Below are 13,911 nucleotides of genomic sequence, written 5' to 3' on the forward strand. Positions count from 1 at the left end.
TAGCCCCCTACAATGGGAGTGTGGAGTCTTAACCACTGGACCGCCAGGGAAGGCCCCAGAATGAATGCATTTCTTAAATTAAGACAGGGAAGATTTCAGAGTAGACCTGACAGTGATAGAGAAGGGAGGCAAAAAACAAAACAGTCAAGAGAGCATGAGGTGCATTCACACAAAAGAATGTACGTTGTATCAGTTCCTTAATTTCTAAAATAAAGTTGAATAAAAGTCCACATATTTGGTTTCACACATTTATCTATAAATAGTAAATAACTGAACTCAATCTCCGCTAAACCGGCTTACTAAGAAAAAAGACATTTACCAAAACAAGTATTTAAAACACTATTCAGGGGAAACCCATGAAACCTTCAAAAATGAATTTAAATTATATAAAGAAATTGGGAAAAAAATTATTCTTTTTAAAATTTTAAAATTAGTGAAAACATTTAAAATGTTCTAAATAGCAATAACCATCTCTATCAGACAATACAAGCATGAAAATTACTAGTAGAAATATGAAAAGACACTATTTCAGATAAAATTGAAATACAAAAGTTTTCTGAATTTCATTCAATAACATGTTTCCAGATATCTTCTGCCATCATGTGGAAATTTTTGAAATTACACTTAAACACAAAAAAATCCTGTATCTGACTGGAGTATTCCAGTCAATACTAGAAGGAATGAATGAATCCGGTTGTAAACAAGGTAAATATTCTTAGAAGAATTTAGTGAAAATGACCATGCACAGCTGCTCCTAGTTTCTCTCTTCTTCCGGAGAGAAGACGGTGTTCATTGTAGCTTAAGGAAACTGCATGACAGACACTCAACTTCTTTTTCTGTTTCCAAGATTCTTAGCAATTATGCCTGTCCTAGGACTCTCCCAGTTCATGATCTTAAATTTCCTAAATACTCTTTAATTATCTCTCTCCATTCTTAGGCACTTAAACCACTATATTAAATGGAAAAAGAAACAGATATTAAGCTACTTTAAATTGTCTTGAATCATTAGGAACCACAGACGCTTGATACAAGTTTTACACATAGCAAAAAAATTATATAGATATAGATATAGATATAGATATAGATATATAGATATAGATATAAACTGAACCAGGACTTCCCTGGTGGTGCAGTGGTTACGAATCCGCCTGCCAATTCAGGGGACACGGGTTAGAGCCCTGGTCCAGGAAGATCCCACATGCCGCAGAGCAGCTAAGTCCGTGTGCCACAACTAAGCCTGTGCTCTAGAGCCCGCGAGCCACAACTACTGAGCCCGTGTGCCACAACTACTGAAGCCCACATGCCTAGAGCCCGTGCACCGCAACAAGAGAAGCCACCACAATGAGAAGCCCGCTCACCACAACATAGAGTAGCCCCCACTTGCTGCAACTAGAGAAAACCTGCGTGAAGCAACGAAGACCCAACGCAGCCAAACATTAATTAATTCATTCATTCATTTTGAAAAAACGGAACCAGCTATTCATGCATTCATATGCCTAGTGACTTGACAGCATATCTAGATAAAAACATGGATTAAAGTGCTTGGAATAAGCCTAGTGCACTACGAAATGTAACACGGAATTCTCATTTACTTACGAAATACAATTTAAGAATTCCCATCATCAGGCTAAAAGTCTTCGCTTAAGCTACTAATCTTTATAAACTATAATTCACATATTTGGTTAACTTTTTATCCAACATGTTTGGTCTTCATCTGAAAAATCACACATTTTTCTTTTGGAGGAAAAAACCAAGATTTACTGAGCATCTATCATAAGCAAAATACTGTCCTAGGAGCTTTAAGGTACACAAAGATACGTAAAACATAGTTTTCGTCCTCAAGGAATTTACCCTCTACTAGCACCAAAAAGGATGTACACAAATAATTATAATACACTGTAGAAAGCAGAAAGAAAACAAAAATACAAAATAATGTTTTAGGAAATTAGAAGACAGAGTTTTGCTTTTTACTGGGAGAATTAATCAAGAAACGGTTGATAGCAAAGGATTGGAGCTGTTATGAAAGACATTTTAGGATTTGCCTATACAGAAAAAGACAGGAAAACATTTAGGGCAAATGAATAGTGAGGCCAAGACAACTTAAGGCCACATTCAGAGAACAATGCTCAGTTGAGTATGACTGGAACTTAGGAAACTTGACAAAGAATACTGAGATGTAAGGTAGGAAAAACATATTCAAGTCAGATTTTGCATAGTTTTGAACTTGGGTTCAAGAGAGGTCAGTGGGAAAACAGTGATGGCTTTTTACGAGGGCAATAATATGATCAAAGTTGTGTTTTATAAGCTGACATTTAAAAGGGACTAAAGGCAAGATTATTTATGAAATTACTACAAACATCCAGAGGCAAAGAGAATGGAGACAACAGCTCAGAGTTCTGATATGGTAAAAGGAATCAACCAGATTTGGCAACTAATTGGATATGGAAGATAGGAAAGAAGGAAGAATTAAGAATAATGAAATTACAAAATTTGTTTTCAGTACCTTCAAAACTCCTTCCTATCAAATCTCCTTCCTACCACACACTACAGCTAAAATAGTTAACACTTATTGAGAACTTACCATGTACAAGGCAACTATTGTGCATATATTATCTTATTTAATCCTTAACCTTTGAAGTAAGTGCTGCTGGTATTCCCATTTCACTGATGAGGAAACTGAGGCTTGGAGTGGTTAATCAAAGTATCCAAGTTCACACAGTAAGTAGCTGGATGTTAATCAATGTCATTGTTAATCATTAAAGTGTTAGCTGCCAATAATTTAAAATGGAATCTCTCATAGGGTAATTATATTTTAAAAAGAAACTCAAAGATAAAAAGATCTTCAAAATCCAACAGAACAGAGTCAGATTAAGGAACAGCAAGTGACAGGGTAGATATACTGGTTAGAGAACTGCCTAACAATCATAAATTGAATGGCTAAGGGAAAGAGAAGTTTCCTCCTGTAATCACACCACTCTTTGTTTGCCCTGCTGCCAGAAGACCAACATTCCCATCTACTACTCTTTAGAGTACAATGAGTCTTCTTCTGTCTTATACAGACTTGTACCACACTTATGAACTCCTTACAGATACTGACCATTAATCTCCGTATCCCCTGAAAAATAGTAGGCATTGAATGAACCAGTGAACAAATAAACTCAGTTGGGCTCCTCCTGTCTAGCCCTCCCAGCCTCACACAATTCAAGACCTACATTTGGAACAATTTCTCCATGTCCCACCTTGAACTTGTTGCTGAAACCTCTCCTCCTGATTCTTTGCTTTCTTTCCAGTTTTTGTCCTTAATAATGTCTTCTAGATTATCCCTGACACTCAACTTGGTAAGGCCACGAACAAGCAAATGGCTGGCCTTATTTATATTACAAGACGTGTCTCTACTAGATCCCAGGACATTTCCAAAGGTTCTCTAACCCACTGACTTCTTTCTCAGTTATCGAGGAAAGGCTTTACTTTCCACGGAATCAAATAGTACCCATGTTAAATCATCAGAGCCTTCTCCTTCGACTGACTATCCAATAGGCTGTGCAGCTGGTCTAAGAGATGGGGCCAAGTTCCCAATGCTCTAGACTTTAATTTGTATATACTTTCCCAGAGAAACAGTATAACAAATAGTAGTAAGGCTCCCAGACAGCCCTGCAGAAAAAGTCTATTTAACCACAGTACAGTTAAAATATTACACAATGGCAATTACATTTTTATTTTTTCATCATAAATATACCATATTTATGCTATACTGTGGACTAAATAGCTGTTTATGGTTAATACTGGTTAACAAGATTTCAGTATCCAAACTAAAAAAAGGATGAGTTATCTATCATCCAAGTATCAAGGAAAGGAGTAAACTGCTGGGGATCACGAAACTACAGTTAAGCAGAAAGCTAACAAACATAATTAAAAGCAACATATACATCTACCTCTATAAGTACAGACTAAGATAAAGCAAAATTTTTAAAGAAAAAAATCATTAAGATTTGAGATTCCAGTTATGCTTTTAAGAAAGAAAAGATAAAACTACTAAATAACTTTTTAAACTTTATATAACTTCACACTAGCTCTATTACTATTTAAGAAAATATAGTTTAAAAATATACTACAGTTCAATCTTAACATATGAACTTCTTGTCACCCCTTAAAGGTGTGGAGCATATTTTGATAGCAAAATGCTATCTAAAATATGCTTTAGTTGAAAAGAATAGAACTAAAATAATCTGGTATGTCTTACTTATCAAAAGTGCCACATCTGAATTTGTTCTTCACAAACAGAAATTAAATTTTCTTCTTTTTAGACACATGTATCGACATTTGTAGACAAACCCTATTTAAAACAAATTTCATGTATGCAAATGCAGGTTTACACAAAGAAGGAAATTATCGGCTGATTATTCATTTTACAAAACGATTAACAAAAGAATTTCTTTAAATAGTTAATCTGCCAGTATACTTAAAATACAGTTAAAATTTTTAAAAATCAACTTATAAACAATTTTTCAGAAATGCATTCATAGCATAAAAGTAGTTGCAAAAGTATCAAGCTTCCAAAATGTTATTATTACAATCTTTGTCCCAATCGCTTGACTAACCTAGCACGTGACACAAAAAGATTAAATACAATAGCTGAAAATGGCACAGAAAAGCAAATTTTATATAGTTCTTAACTATATACATGTATGTCTATCATAATCATTAATACTGGTTTCTTGTTAACTGTTTCTTTACTGTGTGCAGTAAAATTGCACACAGAGGCTAGCAAACAATGAATCAATATGGCTGAAGGTGACCTAAGAAACGACAGAGCAAAGGGTCTTCTCTGCCTTCATTGTGCAGGCAAGCCAGAGGTACAAAAGAAGAAAAATCCAAGAGATCCCATCAGCGTTGCAGCTTGTTTTTGATTTTTCCTTTGCAGTTTTCTAAGAAGTGCTCTGAGATATAGAAGACAATGTCTGGGAAAAGGAAATCCAAATCTGATGATCCAGAAATGGAGCATTTTGGAACAACTAAGAGAAGCAGGAAGTATCCTAATGCTCCCGAGTAGCCTCTACTGGGAGTGTTCTGTTCAGAGTTCCACCCTGAGATCAAATCCACAAACCCTGGCACCTCCACTGAAGACCAAACAGACGTGGAGTAATCTGAGAGCAAAAAAAGCAGCCTTACAATAATAAGGTAGTGAGGTTGAAGGAGAAATAGGAAAAAGGTTTAGCCAACTCAGGAAAATCTGACGGTGCAAAGGAGACAGATGTTGCCTAAAAAAAGGAAGATGAAGAGGATGACAGGAGGAGGGAAAGAAGAAGGGGGTTGTGAAAAAGGAGGATAGAGAAATAAACTTGAGTATCTAACTCCACATGAATTCCAGAGTAGGGAAAAACACAATAAACTTCTTTGAGATGGCTCTGCCCTCATTACATTTAATTACAAAATTCAAATATAATCATATTGCAGTTTCTAGAAGTGTACTAGAAATTTTAAATAGTTTACATGAAGTAGCCAAGGGTGTTATTAGTACCCTGAAACTATATCAAAGTTGTATATATTTCCAAATATTTTAAAATAAGACGTTTTTCTCACTCTGTGCATCTTGCTTAGCCTAGTAAAGACATTTAAATATGTTCATGGTGTTTTTTTAAGTGGTGTTAACTATGGTTATTGGCTAGAAATCCTGCATTATCAACTGTACGTATTTATACCTTATAGAATAAGTAGGCAGCCAGGCTGGGAAGTGTGAGGCAGTGAACAAGCTACCTTTTGGAGGGGTTAGAGCTTTGGGTCTGTGCTGTGAGGCTAGACCCATTGATGCTGCATGCTGATGTTATTATAGCTGTTTGTCTGTTTGTTTATAAATTTATTTATTTATTTATTTATTTTGGCTGCATTGGGTCTTCGTTGCTGCGTGCGGGCTTTCTTTTTAGTTGCAGCGATCCAGGGCTACTCTTCGTTGCGGCGTGCTGGCCTCTCATTAAGGTGGCTTCTCTTGTTGCGGAGCATGGGCTCTAGGTGCGTGGGCTTCAGCTTTTGTGGCACATGGGCTCAGCAGTTGTGGCTCACGGGCTCTAGAGCACAGACTTAGTAGTTGTGGCACACGGGCTTAGCTGCTCCGCGGCATGTGGGGTCTTCCCCAGACCGGGGCTCGAACCCATGTCCCCTGCATTGGCACCACTGCGCCACCGGGGAAGCCCTATAGTTGTTTTTATATATATGTATTTGCCATGCCATCAGCTGCCATTCTTAGTGTGGAAAGGGGAAAGTTCCTATGAGAAGTGTGTGATTTTTTTTTATTCAATGGGATAGTTTTAAACAAACTAGACAACTTCATCTTCAGCAAAGTGAAGAGTCACTGCAGCAAAGTCCAGAAAGCTTTGCTACTTAAACATACAATATATACAACATTCTGCTATTTTTTATGTTTATAATGATGAAATGTTTTTTGAAAAAAAAATAAACCATGTATATGTTTAAAATCTATTCAAATAAAGCATAAGTATTTTAGTGTTTGAAAGCTTAGGAGTCAAAATTCAATTTATTTTAGAAATGCTTCAAGTTCTACTAATTTAGGATTAGGGAAGACCAAAAACTTCTAAATAAGATAAATATGATCCTCCCTTGGGAACTGAGCTAAAAAAATCAACACACAATGAGAAACATCTGAATTCTCTCAGGCCCAGAAGACCAATTAGGTAGCTTAATCTGTCAACACACTGATAATAATAATAATGCTTTGGCAGGAAAAAATGTGCTTAAAATAAAAATAAAGTATCAAGAGGGGGCAAACTTCCTAATGTGTGTTCAGCACTGTCCAGGAAAAAAGGGCAGTGAAGCATGAGGACCCACAATGTTTTCTACTGTAAACTAAACGGATGTTTTCTACTACAAGGCCTGATGAAAAATCTCTCATGCCTACCCAGTTCCCATTATTTTAATTCCGTGTTTACCAGGCAACCTTCTAAACATTAATTCAGTTTCCTAGAAAGCTTAATAGAGGTCCACAATCCTTTACTTGCAATTCTGAAGTCAAAGAAGTTTCAAAAAACAATAGCTCTTTCAGAGCTCATCTGGTAGCAAATCCGGACCTAAATGGAATTATGTGAAGCGTTTATTTACTCTGCTTAATATGAACAGTCAAATGCTTTACTGCAGAAATATTAATGTACTTGATTACAGGGTACCACTCCAGATCCCACAGGGGTGTGTCTTAAAACTCAGTCATACTCCTTCTCACCTTTCTAAAATCTAGAAAATTCTAAGTTCTGAGACACCTCTGAAAGAAGTGTCCCTGGATCTAAATATGAATATTCTGACTCCTGGAAAAGGAGAGCCCTCTTCATCAGCCCCCACTCCCCAACCCACAGAAATCAGCATTCTAGCTTATACTTCAGTATTACATAAATTTAGTTAGTGTGAATCTGAAGTCAATATTCGATCATCTCTGGGTATGTTGATAAAGTCCAATTCCAAATGTACAAGATCAATTACCAGGACTTACAATGACAATCTTGGGTGGCACAAACCTACCTAGAATTTCCTTCCTAAGCCTACTGGTTTCCAAGCCACCTTCCATCCTCTCTGTCTCACTTGCCAGAAGACAAACCAACAGTTAACCAATTTCCTCTGCCAGTCCTAATACACTGTCAGCCTTCATGCAACCTTCTACAATACTTAGACAAAGAAAAAGTAAAAAATTAAAATAGATTTCTAACAGTTATTAAGTAGCAACTTAATTTTCATTAAATTAAGTTATTGGAGAATTATGACTATTTAAGTATGATCTCTAAGAAATTAACATGAGAAGATTCTTCACATTGCTTAAAAAGACTTAAAACTATACCAGATAGATGGCCCTGATGACTCTTTTCTGATCTCAGTTTAGAGCCCTAAAGATTCTAAATTCTAAATATGTCTTCTAGTGGTTAAGGAAAAAACAGTAACTAGATAAAGTTTAATTTTTAATCTATACATGTTTATTCTTTCTCAGCAATGCTTTGTAGTTTTCAGTGTAGAGGTCTGAACATCCTTTGTCTGAATTTTCCCTAATCGTTTCATATTTTTTGATGGTAAGTGATATTTAAAAAGTTTAATTTCCAAGTTTTCACTGCTAGTATATAAAAGTACAGTTAATTTTTATATACTGATCATGTATCATACAACCTTGCTAAACTGACTTAAATTCCAGAAGTTTTTTAGTAGATTACATCAAATTGTCTACATAATCATATCTGCTGTGAATAAAGGCAGTTTTATTTCTTTCTTTTCAGTCTGGATGCCTTTTATTTCTTCTCTTATTTCAGTGGCCATTTACAATACTGAATAAAAAAGTCTACACATTTAGATTGTTCTAATTCTACAAAACTCAGCAAGAAATAATTAAAATATATAGCTGACGTTATTTATTAAACATGAAGAAGTCTAAGTTTAACCTACAAAATTTAAAGGGCAAAATTAGGAACTATATTTATAAGGTGCTAGTTGACTCATGTATGTGTTTTCCTGTGCTTTGTGACACAAGACTGGTAACAAAAATGCTGAGTATATCCAACTGCATTGTTTAAAATCACATTTATTGGCTTTCTTATAATTACTAAAGTAGCACATGATCTGGAATTCTGAGGTACAAGGAAGAAAATTATAATCATCCTTAATCCCAGCACCCAAAGATAAACACTGTTTATTTTTAATTGTATCATGAGCAGTTTTCTATACCATTAATTCTTCTGAAACACCATTACTAAGAGCTGCATACTAACCCATCCATCATATGGCTAAGTTATAATTTCATTCTTCTGCCATCACTGGACATCTATACTGATTTAAATTTTTCACTATTACCATATACATTCAACACAGCAGTTAAATTCATATATAAATCAGAGAATGACCTCTTATTAGAGTCCCTTTTGCCCATTCCTGTATTAAAGCTGTTAAGTGTTTTCCCAGTCCAAGCTAAGTTCTTTTTATACTAATGCTATCAATCATCTATCACATTAATCCCAAATACATTCCATTTGCCTTTTAACTATTCTTTAATTCAGGAATTATTAATTTTATGTTAATGGTAAGTATTACAAAGAGAAATAAAATGTACTGCATTTTTATTGTCCGTGGTATTACTATGGTAACACATAACCCTAAAACGAAAAGATTAAAGAGAAAAATCAGTGGTGCCAATGAAAAGTGTAAAGTGGATGAAGCCGTTTGATATAGTTTTAACTCATCTCCTAAAATAATCATATCTTAGACGTAAAAGAGAACTTTCTGGTCCATCTGTAATTTCAAGGGTAAAATAGTACTTCCCCTACTAAGACAACTGAAGCCAAAAATCACACAGGAAATATATGTGCCTGACTAGCACAACAGTTTAACAGTTACATTGCAGCAACTTCTATTCCCATGTCATTAATGAAAAAAATCTTTGAGAAAGAAATGTGTCGCAATTAGCACCTTGAGCTAATAAACATACAAATAAATCATTACCTAAACAATACCTAAACATTTCCTGATTATGCTAGAGGTGTAGCAGATAGAAACATGATTTAAAAAATCTTCCCTGTCCCTTAGGAAAAATACCAAAAATGGAAAACAAACCAAATACACAAGTAAACTGTAGTAAGTAAACAAGCAAAATTCGAAGAAAAAATATATAATCATGTTACATTAAACAAAAGTTGAACAGTCTTTTGGAAACATTAATTTCCAAAATCTTAACGGATTTTCATGAGGTGAGAGCACAAGATTTTCATCATACCTAGTTGTGTGGCATCAAACAAGTCATTTTATTTCTACTGGCCTTAGTTTCTTCATCTTTAAAACTGAGAATCCCCAGTCTGAGATGGCAGATTGGAGAAATCACAGAAGCTTAATTCCTATTTATTCTCCCTTCCAAAACTCCACTGAACTGATAATAGAAAAACTTTTAAAGGAGCGATCCATAATGACTAAGAAAGGAGCCATTAGAAGCCAAGAGATTTCAATAAGGTTCTCAAAATGGAAATCAGGTGGAGAAGTTTAACTAGTAAAACAGCCTCAGTAGAAGCAGCCACAGCTTAGAAATCAAAACAGAGAATAACAGCTGAAGATAAAGCCAAACTGCCAGAACCAACTGAACACAAACACCAGGGAGGTAAAGAAAATGAGGAGCAAGAAGCAAATCGAAGGGAGATTTACTGAAACTCTGTAATCCTAAAAGTAATTTTCTAATCAACAAGCCTACCTATATGCAGAGTTCTCAGTTTCTTATTGCTTTACTTGTAAATTTGGACAGATAACCAAATTCACAAGATACTTGAAACCTGAAAGACACCAAAATAAAATGAAAAATGTCCCCAGAACAGATAAATTAAGGAATAGAAAAGAATATATTGCTCTTTATTATAAGCCCTCCCGCACTAATTTTTTTAACCACATACATACATTACTTCGGTTTTTCAAAAAAGCTTAAGAGCATTAACCTAAAAAACAAGTTTACTGAAGCAATGTGAAGCCCCTTTCAATCAATTCTAATACTCCCTATGTAAAATTTCAGACATCTGTTCTTATTAAGTAACCGTAAAATAATTTATCTCATAAAATAATAAGTAAACCAGTAAAATCAATATTATGCATATACATATAATCCTTTTATTAAATTCTATGGAAAAACTTACTTCAAATTCTTAAGTCTGTGTGGTATATAGACATACACACACCCCTACACACACACAGATCTGTTTTAGAACCATAACTACTAGCATATTAATACTATCATTCTATTGCCATTATTTTAAATCTATAAATTCCAATAACTTTAAAATCACTTAAATAAAAGGACGTACTTCTGTGTTCCAGTAATATAGTATAAAGTCAATAATATATGCAATGTTGATCAAACTATGATTTTTAAAAACGTCTTAAGTTACTTTATAACATAAGCACTGTTATAACACATCTGACACCAATAAAAGTTAAGTATTTCTAATCAAAAAGTATCGTAAAAGCTTCCAAATACTTCAGAAATAAAAAAAAGAAACATTTTATGTTCCAAGGATATACTGTTTCAAATCCTCACCTTCACCCCTTTTTTAACCATTAGTTAAGGACCACAGTATGGCTAAAAATTTTTAAATGGTAAAGCTTAATGTAGAAAACACACATGTGTGACATATCACCATTCAATAAACCATCACCATTCAATAAACCATCACCATCCAATAAACCATCACAAAAACACCACACTGAGTAACATGCAGAATAAACAGTACAACTAAGAGGTTCCCAGATGACTCCCTCATACTTGGTAGATGATCCCCCACACATACAATCCATCTATTGAACAGAGAGGTAATTCATTCCTTTTCTCCCACAAACTAAAATACAAAGTTCAAATCAGGATGTTCAAAAGCAACAAAATGAGGTCCTCAAATTAGGTAAGAGAGACATACAATTATAAAAACTGCAAAATACCCAGCCAACCTTAATTATATTAAGTTAAGGAAACTCTAAATATAGATGGCATGCAACGTAATCATACATTTTTAAATCTGATGATCCACTTCAAACTCATAAGATATCCCACATGAGTTACAAATGGACAGTTACATGAAATCTGAAGCATTTCCTCCTCTCTAAAATGAATACAACAAAATACAACAAAAAAGCAAATATTATGATAAAGACTATCATACAAATCTAAAGACTTAAACATAATCAGGAAGGGGAAAAGTATGTTCCCTTGCAGAAGTAGCTTAGGAACAACTGAGTACAGAAAAAGAAAAGAACAGAACAGTTCCAGCACTACACTACTACCTTCATTCTCTTTAACTCCTAAATGTTAGTGGTCTATCTTTGACCACTATCTATCTAGCTTCCCCCGTTATACCCAGCCTGGGCACTTTAATTCACACCTTTGGACCATCAAGTACAAATAATGAATTCCAAATCTCTATCTCCAGCCACAATCTGCCTCCTGAGTATCAGAGTAAATATATCTCAGAACATCTCCACTTGACTGTCCCACCACAATTTTTAACACAAAAATGTACCATACTGAACTCATCCCTCACCTCCTCCTCCTAGATACTTATTCTGGTTATTGGTATTGTATTCCAAAACTTGAGAGTTATCCATTCTATGGTCTCCCCTCTAATTAATCCTGTATCAGTCACCAAGTCAAACCCCATTCTACCTTAAAAAGGGTAACACAAAAACCCATACTCTCCATCCTCAACACCTCTGTCTTGGTTCAGGCACATACATATTTGGGATTACTACATCTCTCCTAACAGTTCTCCCTACCTTCAATCTGTCTCATTCTTCAATCATTCCTTTCTATTGCTGTTTAAGTGATCTTTCTAGAATATAATTTGAATCATTTTCACCACTGCTTAAAATCTTTCAATGATTCAAAATAAAGACCTAACATCCTTAGCAGAATATCCTGTCTCTTGTCACCTCTTTAGCTTTATCTCTTATCTCCCATGTAATACACTAAATTCTAAACACATCATTGCAGATCCTGGAAAAAGTCATACTGTTTCTTACCTCAATACCTCTGCATAGGTTATTCCCTCTTTCTAGAGAGTCTTTTTCTTGACAAGGTAACTCTGACCTGCTCAAACCTCAGCTCAGACATTACATGTGCCCTCAGCTTCTTCCATTCCCTCCTTGCCCCTATAGCACTTCAGAGACACTCTTTCATACTATAATCGTCTATTATACTCTAAACTTGGACACCATAAAAGTAAAATACATATATTATTCATTGTTGTGTCCTACAATGCCTAGCACTTTGCCTGGCAATAAGTGATCAATAACTATTTAAAGAATGTTTAAGCATTTTGCTTTTTCCAGAAACTTCCACTATAAACCTCCCTCAAGAGACACAGAGCAAAGCAGCTACTTAAGGAAAACAATGGAAACCAGGCAAGAAAGCAACAGACATAAATAAATGGGGCAAAAAAAATGAAAAATTAAACACACGGATTCTTTTCAAAGTGGCTCCTAAGGAGCTGTGTTTTGTCTCACATTCTAACACGAACGTCTTTTACTTGCTATTTAATTTTCAACGTTTATTCTAATTTCCCAGAAAATAGTGGTAAGAAGTTCTTCTCTCCACAACTGGGTCGGCACAGAAAGAAAAACGGAAAGCATTTCCTAAAACAGCTATTCTTCAAAACTGAGCATAGTCAGAACTTTAAAAATGTCATAATAAGTAAGACCCCCTGATCTACCCAGCCCCAATTCCACTTTTAACAGTTGTCCCCTAAAAGGCTTGGGAATAAGATTACAAGGGGTATTTTACTAACCAGTTATCAAACATCCCTCCCTGAACTTAACATTTTTTCTCTATGGTAAGGAATTATACAAATTCACTATTTACTCTGTAAATATGCATTTACATTTTTATCCTTGAAATAGAATGAAATACTTTGCTCTTACCTTCCCCCAAAGGTCCTTGAACAGAAATTTCCCCCGATGAATTTGCTCTAATATTTGCCACAGTTTTCTGTGATCAGAAGGGAATAGATGAAAGGGAATAGAGAACTCTCCTCCCAATACTGAGTCCTCTCATATTCCTGATCCTTCCCTTCTCTTCTCCAGTGGTATCCATACCCAACTTTGCCTTTTAAAGTAAAGCAAATTCAAGTTCATAAGTAATTTTAGAAGTGTGTGAAAGAATCCCAGAGACCAAATGCCACATAGCACTAGGATAGTTTTTTGTGGGTTTGTTTGTTTTTTTTTTAAGCTGAACTCCTGACACCAAGTCTCCTCGGTTGATCAACACATTTTTTTAAACCAGTTTTTTATAAATGTCTCTTTCCTCTAGCCTATTATCAACTTATTCTGGGTTGCTACTCTTTCCCTAAAAAGCTTCCCAGTTCTTAGGACCTCCCAAAGTGCCCTTATTTCTTCCCAACATAGAGCTAGACTTCT

At 35.1% G+C, this 13,911-nt stretch overlaps 1 protein-coding gene across 2 annotated transcripts in view; it reads right to left on the minus strand.

Annotated features, from left to right (window-relative positions):
* The window catches only part of SDHAF3 (succinate dehydrogenase complex assembly factor 3), an 89,080-nt gene that overhangs the window by 73,546 nt on the left and 1,623 nt on the right, over positions 1–13,911 (minus strand). The window contains exon 2 of one of the 2 annotated variants that reach the window (XM_081243900.1): positions 13,417–13,483. The exons of the other annotated variant lie outside the window; for it this stretch is intronic. Within the exon in view, the coding sequence (XP_081100026.1) occupies positions 13,417–13,483 (67 nt within the window). The remainder of the gene's footprint in view (positions 1–13,416; positions 13,484–13,911) is intronic. 2 annotated transcript variants of the gene reach the window in all.

The sequence above is a fragment of the Mesoplodon bidens genome (assembly GCF_964165515.1).
Source record: "Mesoplodon bidens genome assembly, chromosome: 9".
Classification (NCBI taxonomy): Eukaryota; Metazoa; Chordata; class Mammalia; order Artiodactyla; family Ziphiidae; genus Mesoplodon; species Mesoplodon bidens.